This window comes from Poecilia mexicana, unplaced genomic scaffold, assembly GCF_051168715.1.
Source record: "Poecilia mexicana isolate PSO_F unplaced genomic scaffold, ASM5116871v1 scaffold_23, whole genome shotgun sequence".
NCBI lineage: Eukaryota > Metazoa > Chordata > Actinopteri > Cyprinodontiformes > Poeciliidae > Poecilia > Poecilia mexicana.
In genome coordinates, this window is record NW_028263392.1 from 13,473,051 (window position 1) to 13,491,383 (window position 18,333).

Consider the following 18,333-nt stretch of genomic DNA (forward strand, 5'->3'; position numbering starts at 1 on the left):
AAGGTAGCTCATAAAGCTTTATAAGATAGAAATAAAACATCGCGGTGGCAAATTAAAGGAGTATTAAAACTAAATGCAGCTTCTCCCACAAAATCTATATTTTTAAACAACAAAAACAAAAATATAATGCATCATTTTTGTACCACTTCACCATTTTACCCTACTTTTAGTCAGTCTATTGCATAAATCCCAATAAATACAATAAAATGTGTACTTGTAATGTGATAAAATGTGAAAAAGACTATATTTAGCGTATTTAACATTTTTGAAGGGAATGACACATAGGTCTCCAATATGGCAGCATAAATAAAGTAAGGTCACACAAACATAATCAGCTGTCTGGCAAAAGTATAAAGAGTCATTTAGGCAACAAAAAGAAGCTCTTATGTCGGGTATTTCCTGATGTTTGTAAGATTTGAATAACTTGCAGATTGGTGCTGCAGATAATTTAATATTTCATCAAAATCTTTCAAATGAGGATACAAGACCCCAGGGGCTTGTGTTTTAGAAAAATAAATAAATAAATCAGAAATTAGCCACTGAAAAATTCAAGATGGCTGCCATGGTCGTCAAGTAAATTTATCTGCATTAAATCTGCCAATATTTATCCCAGATGAATACTTTTGGTCTCAAGTGGTACATAATTAGACCCATATAAATCATATTTGCTAATAACTTTAATTTTTCAAGATGGGCACCATGGAAAATTAATATTTCCACACAAAATGAATGTGTTTTATTTATTTTGAACCACAGAAATCATATGTGGTTTTTGTCTTGATTCCATTTTCTGGTGGACATTTTTCAAAATGGCCGCCATAGTTATAACAAAGAATACATGTTTGCAATAAAATCAGTAGCAGTTACAGCTAACCAAACAGTTAGCCTCACAAGCCACTAATTTGCTAATCTTAGCTCTGTTAACGCTAAACCGTCAAACACAGAAAATTAGCAGATGCTAATGCTTTATCGCTAAACACACAGACGGTCAGACATCTTTATCTCCTTCCAGTTTGTAACTGGTGTGAGATTTTCAAGCAGTAAAGTCCTCAGTTTCTGATTTTGCTGTTATTACTTTAAAGTTGTATGAATTAGATGAGCAAAGTCGAAAGTCGGCTCAAAAACAGTGGCCATTTTGAAAAATGTCTGTTGTCCTGAAATTCAAGAGGCTAATGAGAAATATGAGAACCATACACTGAGGGTTGAGCATATACATTTTTAAGCCTGTAACCACATTTGAAAGATTTTCAAAGTAATGTGCTGTACTACGTCAACACCTGAGTGGAGCCACAGGGTTAAAGAGCGGCCTCTGCTGCCGGAGGTTCAGCTTGGCGTAGCTCATCTCAAAGTCCTTCTTGGTTCCTACGATTACGTCCAAGCTGCCGGAGCGCACGTCGTACCCATAGGACGCTAGCTTCTGGATCCGGTACAGCACTATCTGCGTGGTGAGCTCCAGGACGTTCGGGGATTCCTTCACCTGCTCGATGCTCGCCCCGGCGTCCATCAGCCCCTGGAAGCGGCCCGCCAAGGTGGCCAGCGAGTAGTACAAAACGGCTGGGCAGCGGATCACAACCCGCTTCAGTTCGTCCTCGGAGCAGCTGAGAGCGTCCTGGACGTAGGCCAGCGCCTGCCGCATGGCTTCAGGCTGCAGCTCGGAGATGGAGGCTCTCAGGCTGGACACCAGGCTGAGCAGCTCCTCCGTGGTGAAGCCCCGCTCCCTCAGGAAGCCCAGACTGTCCCTCCAGGTCTCCGCTGGACGCAGGAGGATGTACGGGTTCTGGCTGAGGAGCTTCTGCAGCCAAACCCGGAGATTACCCTCATCCCCGCCCAGGTCCAAGTAGGTCTCTCTGAGGGTGTGGATCACCTCCTGGTTGCTCTCCACGGGTCGACTGAAGCTCTGCGGCGCGCTGGCCATCAGCTTGCTGATGATCTTCTTGTTGAGGCGAAGGCTCTGGAGGTAGAGGATGTTGGCCCGCTGGTTGCTGTGGTGGCTTACGGTGAAAAAGGAAGCTGGGAACTTTTCGATGATGCTCAGAAGGGCGCGTTGGCCAGAACATACGGACCCCCAGAGGTCCCGCTGGGCCTTCACGTCCTCTGGGCGGCACAGGACGGCCTCGGGGTGGGTCTCAAGGATGTGGGCGATCACCGCCGTGTCAGCGCCCATGTCCCTCAGCAGACCGGCTGTCTCAGCCACGTAGGCGGTCTTCTCAGACAAAACCCAACCCTTCAGCTTGCGGACCTTTCTGATGTCCACCGATAGTTCGTACAGAGAGTCAACCGTGCGTTGATTCTCCTCCCGTTTGCTGTGGGAGGTGAGGGAGGCAGAGGGAGGCAGCAGCAGCCTCATCTTCTGGCAGGAGGCGCACAGAGATGTAGTGGTGATGCGAAGCATCGCAGCGGACCTCTGAAGAAGAAGAAGAACATCATTCATTCCCCCAATCTGTAAAGAGTTGTGACAGCTTTAGCATTCAGCTAGTCCCTGAATAACTGCAACTACTTCCACAAGTCTCACAATCACTGAATATTTAGGCCTACATGCAAAAACCACTATCTCCAAGGAGAAACAAGGTGGTGGGAGCATCATGCTGTGGGGGTATTTTTTCAGAAGGGACATTGTACATTGCTCTTGTATTTATACCTTATTTCTACAAGATAACAGCAAGAACTGATGGGAAGATGATTCCCTTAATTAATAAACTAGCAAATTAAAACTACTCACGGGCCTCAAAATGTGTTGAATTTAAAATGCAAAAATTACTAAATTGTAATTTTTCTTTTTTTTAAACATTTACCTGCTCAACAATAAACACACCTTTTATGAAATCTATAAATATGTAAAACATTTAAAAAAAATATTTCAGACTGTTACTTTAAAAAAAAAAAAAAGAAATATATATATATATATATATATATATACTTTTTTTTTGGTTCTATTTTATTGTTTGTTTAAATTTCAGTTGTTTTCTGTTTTATTGGGGATCAAAATAATTTCAAAGGCTAAATAGCCCCCTGGCCACATTTTGGACACCCCTGTCTTAATTGTTGACTCAGGGAGCTGAATACAAAAGCAAGCCACACTTGTCAGATTTTTATTAGTTTAAAAAATGGAGTAAACTTGACATAATTTTCTTTCCACTTTGTAATTGTGGAATACTTTTGGGTTGGCGTATCATAAAAACATCCAAATGTGGGAACAAATCAAGGATTATATATAATTTAGGGAAACAAAACACTTATTATGGTTTTATATAAAAGGATATGAAGAAAATGATCTCCACTGATTACAGTTATGACTGCAGTCTTTCACATGTGATGCTGCATGTGCCTGTTATGTATGTATTACAACCCAATGACTGCGCCAGGCCACCGCTGCAGCAGCACAACACGGAAGGGAGTGATTGTAACGACAGCAGCCAAAAACATGAATCGCTACAGTTCATTTGACATAAAATGAACAATAATGTGGATTATTTTACCGGTTTTAAGGGGGGTTCTTTGCTGTGACTCCGTTGTCATTCCCACCGATCTGCTTTCATAACGCTGCACAACCTTGTGGGCGGAGCTAGTGAGGCACGTGAAAGGTACGTGACCGGGAAGCACAGTCGCTTTGTGTCGTTCGCGGTCGAGCCGATTTAATTTGCCGGTTCTTTTAGGTGGTCTATGGGAGCAGGTTCCTGTTTCAGATGAGGATGTATTCAACAAAAATAATTTATTTCAGAGATTACTTTGATCAATATGTGTGCTAAGAATAATCACATAAGCTACAAAGAGGAGTTGTAAGTGAAGAGTTATTTTAAAGCCAAAAGAGGCGAATCTTTTTGCAGGGTTTACATAAATGATTCGGCGGGTAAACAGGAGAGCAGCTGAAGTAGAGAAGAAATATATTAAAATAAATTATAGGGATGCGTGGGAAGAAAAATAATACTCGATTTCATAAATAATAAAGAAAACGACCTAAAAGTAACACGGGACACGTTGAATAGTTTTCAATTAGCAAAGTTACCCTGGATACTTTATTGATAGCAATAAAACAGAAAACGATAGTCTGTTTTCTATTGTTACGGAAAATATTTTGAAAGTGTAGCAAGACAACACCATGGTTGAAAATGGCATTTTCCATACATAATCCATGTTTCTTTACTGAACAGGAACTTTTCCAGGCAAAAATCAAGAACTGTACCAGCTGGTATTAATTAGAACTAGCAGGACTGCCATCTAATTACTAATAGATTTCACCTGGTGCCTGTCTTTCTGCGTAGTTTCTTCTTCATGTGTCCAATACTTTTTCCTCATATCATTATATCACACATACTTTATGGATAATTAATTATTTGATTTTTCTGTATGGACTGAATGGCTTGTTACTGTGAGTATCTGTAGTTGCACCATTAGAAATGTGATTGCATAGAATGAAAGGTTTAATATGTGCATGTAAATTTGCTAAACTGTGTGAGTGGGCTTGAACGTGCAGAAGTATATTATTTATGATATATAAAAAAGAGGCACCAATGCAAAAAAATGCAGCTGAGGTTTGTAGTCAGAATAGTTTGGAAAAAGGATGACATTATATAACAAAGCTTGAATTTATGCCAAGGATAATATTTGTACTCTTGTATTCCTTCATTGAAGGAACACTTCCTGTCTCCTTTGACAACTTTCTGTCAACCAAATGGAGACACCTGGCTTAGAGGAAGGTAGAATAACACACCTTACATAAATAAATAAATAAACACCCAATTTTTATTTTTATTTCATTCGCTAGGTTTCGGCTAGCGCAAGCTAGCTAGAGCTAGCTAGGTTTGTCAGCTGACCACAAACGAACAAACCCCTTTCTGCATTTGTGGCTCAGTTTTAGATTATTTATTAGAACAAATGTAACATTAACCACAGACATTTTCTTTTTCTTTTCCAAGCTTTAACGTGGAGATGTTTGCAAGCTAGTTAACAGTTAGCCTGCGTCATTTGAAAGGCCCTCGGAAGTCAACGATAATAATGCCAAAATCATAAAAGGCTAATGTGAACTTTGTGTGATAAGTTGATATTCACCAGAAAAAGACGATTCATTTAATATTTATTTAGTCTAAATCTCAAGTTCTTTAATACTTTATATTTTTACCGTTAAACAACAACGGAGGACATTAATTTCAAAGTGAAACTTATAGTGTTAAATTAAGCCAAAATCCAACAAGCTAGTCTGCACCTTGAACCACATGAGGTCGCTGTTTTACCAAGCACGTACAATGGCGGTAATTTCATAGTTCCAACATTTGGACAAATATTACTCTGCATTTTAAGCTAAATAAATCAAATAAAATTTTATTTGTATAGCACATTTCAGCAGCAAGGCATTTCAAAGCGCTTTACATCATAACAAACACAAAGAATCAACAATCAAAACATTACATCAAGTCATGTAATGTGCAATCACTAAATTCGTAATTGATTACGTTTCAAACGCAACTCTAAACAGGTGGGTTTTTAGTCGAGATTTAAAGGCACTCTGTGTTTCTGTTTTTTTACAGTTTAAGTGACATTTTTGGCTACACATGAGTAAAAGCATTACAGTTGTGGATATACATAGCTCTGATCATTTGCTGCCTGTTTCTGGTGATGGACACAGTTGTCTCCTGCCAGCGGCAAGCAGCGCCTTGAATAACCACCTGTTGTCATGTTTTACCAGTCCTCTCTGGGACGAGACTGGAAAGACATTAAAAATTTGCTTTGTTATCCTCTCGGGCCGTAATTAGCCTGTCTTCACTCAGACAGCCTCCCAAGTTTTACACTGGGGTTGAAATGTTATTCCCTGAAGATAAAAGCGTGTCTATAGTTGACATTTACAGTAGAATAACATCAAGAGCTTTATCCCAAGGAGGCACACAGATCGAGTTAATTAGGCTTCCCAGACGCGGAGGAGCACCTGTTGCTGGCACTCAGTTCTGTCCTTTTCCAGAGATAACTCAAGACTTGGGAGCACTAAATTGTTGAAGTTTATAGATGTCAGAATGAAAGTAATTATGGTTTAATCTTCTGTGTGCTGAATGTCTCCTTTAATTAAACCCCTAAGAGTGAAGCCCAAACTGTATCTTATTCTTGCAGAAACATGCATCTTTATACAATGGATGGTGTCATCCAGCTGTCTGCTTATCCACCTCATTAGCTTTTGCTGCTCAAGAGAGGTTATGATCCTTCGCCAGATTGATTTGAACCGTCTCTTTTCTCTGCTTTTTGGTCCAGCAGAGAGATCAAAGGTCAGATCAAGATCAACAGTTGACTCAACCCAAGACTTTTGTTTTCTTCAATCTCAGCCAGTCATTGGTGGATTTATTGGTATGTTGTGGCTCATTGTCATGTTGCAGGATAGTTTTATTTTAATTAATTTAATTTATTTTTTTCACAGGTGGTCTTATGTTTACACCCTGGATGGTATGATGGCAAGCCGGAAAGTATTCTCAAACTTCACTTCACTTCCATGCTTCACAGCTGGTATGACGGTAATTTCCTGAAATGCTATATTTGGTTAATGTCAACATTTTACCTGTATAAATGCACAAATAATGTACTTTTAGACGTATCCCTTTAAAGAACAACATTCCAGAAGTCTTTGTCTATGTTCTCCATGGTCGTTAAGTTCTTAAAAAGCAAATGTTTACTTCTTTTAAACCTCCCGTCAAAGTTAAACTGGTGCCTTCATATCAATAAGAACCTCCTGGAGGATTTTGAAGTCTTGTTTTAGTCTTGCGGGCTTCTTTCAGGTTGACAGTTGTTTTAAATCCCCTTCACAGATAATCGTTTGGACAGTTTACCTTTGTTAACCCTTTACCAAACTCATAGAAATCTACAATCAGCTCTTTTCAATCCCACTGTAACAAACTGAGTTTTCAGCAAAGCAATCTCCTAATTTATTCCTCACCAGAATTTCAAAAGGTCTTGAATTTTTTCTTTCTTGCATGATGTCAGATATTCATATGTCCAGATATTGTTGAAAAACTCTGCACTTGTTCAGCATGTCTTGGGGATAAAACCTGATCAAAAATCAAATTTCAGCTGTGTTTTTCTAACTAAACCATGGTGAAAATGTAATTAAAGGGAAATGTTGACATTGTAAATTGTGAAGGGTTTAATTTCACAATTATTAAAATCCTGCTAAGTGGGGGCTTACTTAAACCCTTGCAGCACACTCTGGTAAGGAGGCTTTAAGCACTGTTTGGATTAACACTGTGGCTTTTCACCTTAAGTGGAGGATTAGTGATTTTTCTAAGAGAATCGCTGCAAAAGTTTGTTTTGCTACTTTTCCTCTGCTCATCACCAGCTGCTTTTCTACGTCTTTCGGAGCATGCATGCTATTTGTGCTGGAATAATCTCAGCGCTGCTTTGTTGGAGATCTGAGAACACAAGTATGCATGCATCTGTTGTGTCTCTGAAATAGTCCCTCATTTTGTCCTTACAAAGGAATGAGGAGGCCCTTGGGGTCAGTGTAGGCAGCAGGAGGCTCTTCAGAGGATAAAGTAGGGGAGTGTTTATGACACGACTTGGTGGAGGAGAAAATAGAACCCTCCATCTGTCTCCAAATCAACCCTGTTGCTGACCTGAACCCTGGAGACTGTTGCCGTAGGGTCACGTGATGAAGGAAACCTTTAAAACCTCCAACCTGCAGACCTAGACCTCCAGTTACTTCCTGTGCTCACCACTGCAGCTGGTCTGTTCTGCTCAGAGGATCCAACATGTCAGACATTGAGGAGATTGTGGAGGAATATGAAGAGGAGGAAGAGAAGGAAGAGGATGAGAAGGAAGAGGATGAGAACGAGCATGACAAAGGGTCCAAACCTCGGTTTAAGACTACCTACATACCAAACATGGCACCTCCAAAGCTCCCTGATGGAGAGAAGGTCGACTTTGATGATCTCCACCGGAAGAGAGTGGAGAAGGATTACAGCGACCTACAGATGCTCATTGAGCAGCATTTCTCCAGCCGCCAGAAGGAGGAGGAAGAGCTGATTGCCCTGCGCAGCCGCATCGAACAGCGCCGCGCCGACCGGGCCGAGCAGCAGCGAGTCCGAGCAGAACAGGAGCGAGAGCGGCAAGCTCGGGTGGTAGAGGAGAGGTCGAGGCGCGAAGAGGAGGCCGCCAAGCTGCGGGCCGAGGAGGAAGCCAAGAAGAAGAAGATATTCTCCAACAAGTCCTTCGGGGGTTACCTGCAGAAGGTAGACCAGAAGAAGGGCAAGAAGCTAACAGCTCGCGAGGAGAAGAAGAAAGCCCTGCTGGAGCGCAGGAAGCCGCTCAACATCGACCACCTGAGCCAGGAGAAGCTGATGGAGAAGGCGCAGGACCTGTGGCAGTGGCTCCACCAGCTGCACGCCGAGAAGTTTGAGCTGGCTGAGAAGCTGAAGATGCAAAAATATGAAATCCACGTTCTCCGGAACCGAGTCAGCGACCACCAGAGAGGCTCCAAAACGTCCAAGAGCTCCCGCGGGGCCAAAGGGAAAGCTGGCTCCTGGAAGTAAAGCTCAGGGTCCACAACAGCTCAGAAACTGAGGTCCATTTGGACTTTTGGTGCAGATTCCTTCCTTCTGAACGCTCAGGGGAAGGGAGGGAGTCATATGAATTAATTAACCAAGTTTAGTATAAATTGAGTCTTTAAAAAACAATCCAACTATAAAATGTTTTGGTAAAGCTTTAAGTTTTTCCACAAACCTTTCTAAAGATTATTTCTGTTTATTGTTGACGCGCTAAGACTTGCATACTTCTCATTAAAGTTATTCTATTTTTAATTCATGACTGACTGCCTGGTTCTTGGTCTTGGAAACCTCTTGACACATTTCCCTATATTTGGGACGGGTCAAGTTAAAAGTCCAAAAAGTCAAACAGCTGCGACTTGGCTGGCTTTCTTTCTTTTCTTTTTTTTCCCAAGCTAATTTTGGTTCACAGACTGAGGAGCAGCTTTCAGTGTTTCCTCATTATTCCTCTGTGAAAAAAGAAACATCAACTTTATTAGATGCAGCACGTCAATGTTTCTGCACATTGTTCCAAGTCGTATAACCAAAATTTTAATATGGAAAAGTTGTTTATGCAGATTTAATCAGAGCAACAGAAACGTCCTGAAAGTCCACAAGATTTATCCTAGTTGTCAAATCATGACAACAATTTCAAAGAGTTTTTGGGATAAAACATTTAGATTTAACTAAACAAAGCAAGTAAATGGTTTTCCTCAACAGAAGTTATATTTTTGAAGTTGAGAGTTATGTACCTAAAAGTAAAAATAACAGTTACTATATTTATAATGTCAGCAGACATCAGTTTAAACAATACTAATAGATAGAAAAGGATTGAACAGCTTTTAATTTTATTTTACTTTCACAACAAAATATTTATTACAAGTATTTATTTTTTTTCTGGGTCAAATATTTTTATAAGATGTATTTTAAACTCTACATAATTTTAGTTTAAAAATGCATTTAAACTGCAGCAACATGGACCAAAGTCTGAGGAATGGTTCTCATCCTTGTTAGATCGTTGCCATCATGAACTTTGGTCACTTTTAAGACAAAATGGCATCAAATGAATTAGAAAGGTGTACCTAATGAAGTGGCCAGCCTAAGAAACGATACCAGTGTTTTTAAAGGTGGAGGTAAAATTTTAGAAACTGGGTATCGGAGCATTTTGGACCCCAGAACACTAATCTGGACGTCGTCTCTCCATTACTGTAACTAAATGTTTTGTCCACTAGGTGGCACTACAAACCCACTTTGTGAGCATTTAAATAAGCTAAACAATCCAATACGTAAAAGTAAATGTAATTTATGTAGGAATAAACTTAATATATCGCACATGAAGCCAGTTTTATGTGTTTTTCCTTAGTTAACATACATTTAATCAAAACTGTCCCAAAGAGCAACATTTGTAAATAACGCAGCACTTGATATAATATATACATATATTTGCAGATTTTGTAGGAAATGGCCTCTTTTCACCAGCAGTAGCTGCAGAGAAGCCCAGCTCAGATAAATGAGGGGACATCTCTCCCCCATGCAGTTTCTGCTCTCCTAACTGTTGCTGTACCCTCATGGCCGTAACGAGCCATTAAACTCTGCCAGATGTGACGGTATGCCCACTGGTTGCCATGGAGAAGGGGAGAGGCTGCGTTTGCATCCAGGTCTCCCTCATGCTCAGTTAAAGCTGAGCAGAACATGAGCAGCCCCCTCATGTCTCACCGAAGAACAAGATGTTCCCTGAACTTCACTCATTGTTTCTGGATGTGAAGGACGGGGTTTATGTAAAACATGTGAAGTGTTTTTGTGTGTGTGTGTGTTGGGTCATCAGGGGATGGATGAGGAAGGCTGTTGTTTAATTAAGCACTCAGCACGGACTGGCAGATAATGCGTGTGCTGTATGATTGACACTTCTTGAGCCAGACTTTCAACTCTGACAAGACTCTTGTTGTCTGGTTCGGTTCAGACTGGATTTCTGTTTTAATTAGGAGGAAGAGCTGCACTCTGATTACTTATGAGGTTTCGTGTGTTGAGATAATTTGATTTATTCCACACGGTTCTGGAAAATATATCCTGTTTACATCATTAAGATGTGTAAAACTCCCAAAGTATATAGTTTTTTTTTTGGAGCACCGAGAGAATAATCTTTAATTATTTCTCTTTGGACAATTCTATCAACTGGATGGATTTCTATGCTTTTTATTTCTAGGACTGAGACTGAAGATGTTTTTTATTTTTCTCCCTGTCGATTTGGCCATGTTTTTAGATTAAAAAAAAAAACACTTTTTTTTTTAATACCACATTTTTATTTGAAATATGAGCAATTTTAGTCAAGTAGCTATTTCATTAAATCAATTTTTTTAATTTACAAAGATGAGTGGCTGCCTTAATTGAATTAAATGTTTCCCCCCATTTTTAACGGTAGAAAAGTGGAAAACAGGAACTGATTACTCATGGTGCTGAAATATCGCAGAGAAAAACATTTCTGCAATAAGATCTGGATTTGACTAAAGTCTTCAGTATATGCCAATATTTGTGACAATTTCTGAAAGCGAACTTCTGTTTTCTATACGATTTAAGGTGTCAAATCATGCAGAACTGACTGATGATGGACATTTGCAGTAAACTGATTACTACCTGCTGACATGCCAATGCTGGCAACATCAAACCTACCAAGACATCCATGTCTTGGTAGGTTTGATGTTGCATAACCTAACCCTGAAGTTGCAGTTTGTGGTTGCAGCTTTTAAAAAATGACACTTTTGCAAAGTACATTAAGGCTTTAATTGCAATAGGAAAATACAAAGACTTTTCTGAAACAGTTCAACTTGTTGCAGCATGGTGGAAGATGCAGGCAGGTGCAGCAAGATGTGGAAATTGTCTTTAAATCTGGTTTATTCATATAGATCCAGTTTGCTATAAGTCATCAAAAGCTGCTGAACAGATAAACTAAACAAGTGCATACATCTCCAAAGCAGTCAACAATTAAATCGAATTATAATCAAGTTCAAAACAGTTCGAAATAAATTTAGACTTACAAAGAAGGAATTCATAGCTTTCCAGGGAAACTGTCCAACTGCTTTAAATCTCCATTCAAGTTTAATCTCATCACCCCATCCAGAGCTGAAGGCGTTATTTTATCAATGCATCTCCCACATACAAGATATCTGCATCCATGAGGCAGCAGGCAAAAGTTTCAAATGCTGTATTTATGCTGGTTTTACACCTGTCCTTTTTATGCCGTCTGTTTTACACTTTCCCAAATTATTTTGTTTATTGGGAGTAAAAATACGATACTAGTGGACAGCTATCTAAATATCTAAAAGCCATTTTCTCATGTTTGTTGTGGTTTTTGTGCTTTAAATGCACACAGACCACTGGAGTGGACATAAGTGCATCAACCAACACACTGCCAACTACTGGCCATTCACTGCAAGTGCAATAAATTTTTTTGTTAAATCCAATATGGCTGACAGACGAAAGAGCTACTCAGGAATATCCAGTCCTTCCTTGTACTACAGAGGACTTTTGTTACATTTTCTCAATACTCTTTTAAGAATGAAACGGTGATGCTAATGAGATTTTTGTTATTTGGCAGTTTTCCTATAGTCGTTTGTTTCTGGAGCAGATTTCTGTGCCGTCCTATTCTAAACGCACAAAACGCCATTTGAGGGAAAACATCTTGGGATTCCTGAGCCGAGTGTCTCTTGCTACCTTTGGCCTGAGGATAAATTATCTCTCCCCAGAGATGGAGCCGTTTGGGTTTATCTGCAGTCTGCTTCAAATTGAGGTGGGAGTTGGTAGCACTGAGGGGTATAAAGGAGATTAAGCCAATCCAGCAGGGCATTAATCTCTATATGCCATCTAGGCAAATGTTCAAGCCACAATCCCTCTGGCCGTATAAAGATTTAATGTTGTCATGTATCTTATCAGTGCTGCATTGTAAACCCCAGGAAGGGGGTGATATGTACAGATGTGTGAAAACATCCTTCATTCCTGAAATGTCCTTAAAATACTTTTAATTGTTAATGTTTAAGTGACATATTTGTTTTTATTCATACAATTTGTGGTGGAAAGAGAAAGAAAAATGATAAATTATTCTAAAGGAAGTTGAGATTAATTGATTTATTGCTTAATGTGAACATTTAGCTTCATGATATAAAGATCATTTGTGTCCAGAGTGAAAAGTTGATTTTCTGGGCTCATGTTGTCTGAAACCCATTATTAGAAAAAGAGGAGCTTTAATATTTATTGACGTGTCTGAGTCACATCAGGCCTGCGTGTTTGTTTGTCGTCACGTATTGTGGGGATGCATGACAAATATAGGCAGTTCCCACCACCGTAGTGCAAAGATTAAACTTGGCATTAAACAGGTTAAACTGTGACTCACTCTGTGGCGTGTGGGAGCTTTTCATTCACTGAAAGCAACGCTGGTACAGTACAAACGCCCAACAGGAGCTGGTTGCTGTTTGCACATTCAGAGTGGAAATAGATTTTCTTTTTTATGACAGGAAGGACTCAATAGTACCTGAAAAACCTCCTCCGGTTTGATTAGATCTGGAAAGAGTACGGATAAAAGGAAAACTGAGATGATAAATCATAACAAAACCTTTTTAATGGAGCATTTCCTGTACAATTCAACTAAAAAGTGGTTGAATAAGTGAGTGCACCTCTAAAAAATCGATTTAAATAATTTCTTGAGTTCACATCTGATGTCATTTACAATAAATCTGATTAGCTTGAAATAAAGTTCACTTTTTTGACATCTTCATTTTATCTTTTCAGTTTCTCCAAATAAATGATACATTTTTGCTTAGAATTTCGGAGACCTGTTGTCAGTAGTTCATAAAATGAAAGAACAATGTTCATTTTACCCAAACATATACGTATAAAACGTAAAATCAGAGAAACTGATAATTTTAAGTGAATTTAAATGAATAAAAAAATGACGGGATACTCAAACACTTAAGAAATGGTGTCAAACTTTCTAAAATCTATTTTTAGAACTTCGGACAGATAATGTTATCCTTTCTAAGTCCATACACAACATAATATCAGTTATCCAGAGTGAATGTGAAGGGGGAACTGGAATTAGCGATGGCGAAGAAAGGGTTTTGGCATAGTGACGGATTTAACAAAAATGTTAAGGATGTGCATCTTTAAGAAACTTTTTTAATCTGTTGTCTCTCTACCAGATTAGTTGAATGCTGCAGCAGGTTTACTTTTATCCGTCCTTCTCCTTCCTTGAGTTGACTAGTGTGTCTGGTCCACGTTGTGTGTGTGTTTATTTGATTAGGAATGCCAAACTGCATGCTTGAGGACAACATGTCAGGACGTTTGTTTGCACTAATTTGCTCAGATGCATCTATTTTTATTCATGCTTCCTCTCTGCTCTGGTGAATGTTCCCACCTGTTTCATTTGGACTCTGGATTTGTCTCCAGCTATGAATCACTGCAGCGCTGGATGAGCCATACCTGTGTCGGAATGAGCAGCCCTGGCCAAACGGCTGCATTTGCATTCACGCACACGTCCTCCGCTGGGCGCTCGCTCTCCCTCGGCTGATTCATGACGACTCCTCCACCTCTGCTTGCCATGTAAATCAGCAGAGCAGCTGGAGAGAGGCCTGATCTCAGTGACGCTTCTCCCGCTAACCTGTTATTACAGCGTGTTCTTCCCATCACCGCTGGCGCTGATGATAGGGCTGCTGCACACACCTGTTAGATCCAGAGAGGAGCCTTTGTTTCTCCAGAAAGCTCGCAATGCCGTTTATAAATATGCTGAAACATAATGTGAAACTGAGCTGCATTAAAATTTGTATCGGCCAATATTCTCTCATTATTGTGCCATTTAGCAAATATAAATATTTTAGATGTTTCTAACTGACGTAAGAGACATTTGGTCTGAAAAAGAAGCTGTATCTTTTTGGTTTTTGTATGTCATCTTCTGGTTTACGTCCACCGCGCATCACTGAGATGATCCATCCTCATAAATTAAAGAAACACGAACGGTTGTAGTTCGAGTGCGTCCATTCTTGCTTTCAGGATGAATTGAAATCATGTTTGAAGGGAGCGGGGTTTCTCTGTCAAGACGAATCAGTTGAAGAATGAAAGAGGATTCCTTTGGTTTCACCCAACGGGGAAACGGCTATTCATAGCCACTTTTACCCATACATCCCCTCTGGGTTTCCTCTTTCTAATTTATAAATCGTGCTTCATAACAGTTTATCTCCTCTATGCCAGTAATAGTGATAACTGGTGGTCCAGAAGACGCATTTTTGTACTTTAGATTAGAAATAAATTAGCCTTATATGCAAAGCAATGACATTCTATTAATCACATCATTTTATTTCAAATTATAAACAAAATAAATTGACATGAGACGTGTGGGTGATTATGTAACTACCTGGTTTTAAAACCTGTTGCCATTAGTTTGCAAATGACTTTATTTATTACATTAATTGTGAACTATTAGCTTAGCATTGAACCCCAAATCCAAAAGTTTGAGTGTTTTATATCACTAATTTAGACCCAGTCTTCTTTTTATTTAGCCAAGTTGAATGGTTTTTCATTATTCAGTGGCCTGTTAAAGGTTATGAAGCAGCATCTTAAATAGGACTTTGACTAGGCCACTCCAAACCCCTCTCATTCAGAGGTGAACCTGCTGTTTAATCTCAGGAAACACAGATGGACGTTCTCCATCAGGATCCACACAACACCCGCAAATGTCTTTGGATCTTCAAGAAACGTTTCAGTAAATGGTTTGTTTTGACCTTGTAGCTAATTATTATATTGAAAACTGACCTTAAGTGAGGTAAAAACGGTCTATAATGCTTACGTCATGTTGCCAGGATAGTGTTGAGGGCATAATGTTGTGGTGTATCACAATTATTTATTCATTTATCAAGGCATTCAACCATTGCCAGGTTGGTTCAGATAGCTTTTCCTGGCATGTTTTGTATTTTTTAGCCATTGTCCAACTCATCTGTTGTTTGCTAAATGCTAAAGCAGATAATTTTTCATACTACTGTGCAAAATTTACAGATATATATGTATATTCCTTTCTTTTGTGCTTTCTTCGTGGTGTTTATTGCTTTTCTTAGATTTTTGCATATTTTCCATGCTATCATCTTGCAATATTCTATGCAGAATATTGCAAGATGCATATAGATGCATATATTGCAATATTGTTTGTGTTTTCTGAAACAGTTTTTATGAAAACTTAGACAACAGAGAAGTGAAGAAAATGTGGGCGAGGTTTTGATTTTCCACCAGACGGAGAAATGTGTCGACAGAAAATCCAAATCTGGTGATTTGTAGTTTATATGTCTACTCTTGTTTTGGATCCCTGACATGAAGCCTTTTATCATAACCAAATGAAATTTGCATATGTCTTGGAGCTTTTTATATTTTAAATCATGAATTTAAATTTGATTTGTGGGTTTATGTCATGCAGCGACAAACCAAGCCATAAAAATAGCCGTGAGGCTGCAGTGTTTGTGAGGCGTTGTGTAATACTCTGTCCTCTTCCCCCTTTAAATGTTATTGTTCTCATAATAAAAGCAGTTTCCTCTAGTTTGCAGGTTATGAATCGACTCTTGACCCTTTGTGTCCAACACAGTGTACAAATCTTCAGACTCACAGAACTTAAATTAATTTCTCTTCTTCTGCAGAATCCACTTTTATGTTTGACGTTGAGAAGGACGATTACCCCCTCTGTGTTTAAACAGCTTTAAATACCAAACACAAATAACCAGTCAGGAAACGGCAAAGCTTTAATTACACCCATCACCATGTGGAGCTATTAGACGCTAACTAAAGATACAACTACGCTCTAAATACGGGCTCTGCACACAACTGGGCAGCCTTCATCACCAAGGAAACTAATGCAATGCCCTCCTTTTTCTGTTTATCTTGTGCTATCGATCAAAAGGAAATTATGGAGCAAAATGTCCTGCATATCTCTTCATCAAAAAGATGATGGGAGCTGTTTTGGTTTTTATTAAAGCCCAAACCCAGAGTGGTTCTAACATTTATCATTTTCTGGCTGGTAGAGGTTCAAGGACGCAGCGTGACCTTGGCAAACTTCAGAGATGAGGACGATGCCTACGACAGCGCAGATAAGAGGACAGATGGTCAACACAGAAGGTGAGCTGGGGAAGGCAAAAAAATATTCTCTAATCGAAATGCAAACTGGAAAACGAGGGATTATTTGAAATTTTTAGCATTATACTAATACAAGCTTTCCATCAAACATATATCTGAAAGATGTATTCTTTACGTTTCTGTTAAGCATCATAAAAGGAAGAATCAGAAAATTTCTGTATTTCAAGATTCACTCAAGGATAAACAACGATTTTAAATAAAATGAAAAGATTAGATAGTAATTATTTATCCATCTAAAAATCTAAAATTCTTGAAAGAAAATACATCTTTGGAAGATTAAATATCAAGTTTTAAAGCTACTTGACATGCCATTGGCTGGCATTTACAAAGCAGCCAATCAGGGAGCAGCATTTATTTTCCTTGGTGCTGATTGGCTGAATTGAAAAAGCAGAAATAAGGAAGACAGTGGATGTTAGCTTCTCCATTTTGTATTTTAATGCTTATTGACATCTATTTGATCAATGAAGTAAATTATTGTAAACAAATTAATTTGTTCTGTATAAAGAATAATAAGAGAAGAAATGTTGCAAAGAGCAGAGTAAATGTTTACTCGGAATCAAATTTTATGGAAAGAGAAAACATATTTTTCTCTAGTGAAAAGCACGTCAATCTGCTGACAACACAGCTGGCTTTCCTCTCCAGAAAAAGTTTATTGTTCTAATGATTTGTTGACAGAATTTTATGCAGAGCTGCAACAGAAAGCAATCAAAGAAACGGGCAACGAAGCGCTGTAATTAAACTGCCAGCAGTTGGCCTGTGTTCGACCTCTTCCCATCTGCTAGACAGGTGTTAAAAGTCCAGCCAGGTGACACAGTGTAATCACTCAGACTGACTGACTGCTTGATTTTCACCTTGTTGGTTGGAGATAATTTCACCTGCAGAGCAAAAGGTTTTTTCAGTGACATTTACTAAAAGTTCGGTCAGTAAAATGTTTGTTTTTTTTTACTCTGAGCAGAAATGTTTCTGATCTCCACCTGTAAATTTATTTGTACAGTTGCAGTTTATTTCCGTATGCTTGGATAATTTGAATTTGATAAAAATCTTAGGTTGTTTGACTCAACACAGACATGAACTATTAACATCCCACATTCAACAGCTTCAACGTTTTTTAAATTCACCAATTAGTGTGCAGACAACAAACATTACTGACAAAAAGCAAGAAGCAGTATTCATCTACAAAATAATTAACCAGGTAGGAGATCAAGTAACAAAATAAAAATAAAATAACCAAACAAACAAGGAAGTATATATTAAAATGACAACAAAAATTAAATTGATTAATATATAGATTGGGATATACTTTTTTTTTTCTTTAAATCATGGCAGTTATTTTCAAATTTGAATACATTTTCTGTTGATTAACCTAGCATCACATATATTTTGGGAAGAAGTGGAAATGAGAGGGAGAAAAAGAAAGCAAACAAATAGAAAAATAAACTTTAACAGGTTTATTTTTGTGGAAGGATTTCCACAAGGTCTAGGAATGAGTTTTTCACCATTTGTGAGGTCAGACACTGATGTGGGATGACACAGCCTCTGTTCCCAATACCCGAAATGTTTCTATATCAGGTTGAAGTTCAAACTTTGTGCTGGTGACGTTCCGGAGTTAGATGCAGGAAAATATAAAACCCAAAATAGAAGCTTATATTCCCATTTTAAACTTACCTGAAATGTTTAGTTGTTT

The 18,333-nt window shown here is 38.8% G+C and overlaps 2 protein-coding genes and 1 long non-coding RNA gene across 5 annotated transcripts; 2 read left to right on the top strand and 1 right to left on the bottom strand.

The window, feature by feature from the left end:
* Positions 1-713: 713 nt before the first annotated feature.
* On the bottom strand, positions 714-3,564 carry LOC106918710 (transcription termination factor 2, mitochondrial-like). 2 transcript variants are annotated; one of them, XM_014988695.2, is made up of 2 exons: positions 3,477-3,564; positions 714-2,404 (listed from the first exon to the last, which is right to left on the bottom strand). In XM_014988695.2, exon 2 carries the CDS (start codon positions 2,390-2,392, stop codon positions 1,271-1,273), a length of 1,122 nt encoding a protein of 373 aa, XP_014844181.2. In that variant the 5' UTR covers positions 2,393-2,404; positions 3,477-3,564; the 3' UTR covers positions 714-1,270. The 2 variants fall into 2 exon arrangements, with proteins under 2 accessions (XP_014844181.2, XP_014844172.2); XM_014988686.2 differs by having other exon boundaries at positions 714-2,440.
* Positions 3,565-4,223: 659 nt separating this feature from the next.
* Positions 4,224-6,464, top strand: LOC106918690 (uncharacterized). The gene is made up of 3 exons (XR_015762222.1): positions 4,224-4,366; positions 6,235-6,327; positions 6,398-6,464. It is a non-coding gene; the product is annotated as an uncharacterized LOC106918690 (long non-coding RNA).
* On the top strand, positions 6,460-8,768 carry tnnt2c (troponin T2c, cardiac). Of its 2 annotated transcripts, none has more exons than XM_088003464.1 (2): positions 6,460-6,483; positions 7,450-8,768. In XM_088003464.1, exon 2 carries the CDS (start codon positions 7,722-7,724, stop codon positions 8,499-8,501), a length of 780 nt encoding a protein of 259 aa, XP_087859590.1. In that variant the 5' UTR covers positions 6,460-6,483; positions 7,450-7,721; the 3' UTR covers positions 8,502-8,768. The 2 variants fall into 2 exon arrangements, with proteins under 2 accessions (XP_087859590.1, XP_087859591.1); XM_088003465.1 differs by having other exon boundaries at positions 7,712-8,768.
* The last annotated feature ends 9,565 nt before the right edge of the window (positions 8,769-18,333 follow it).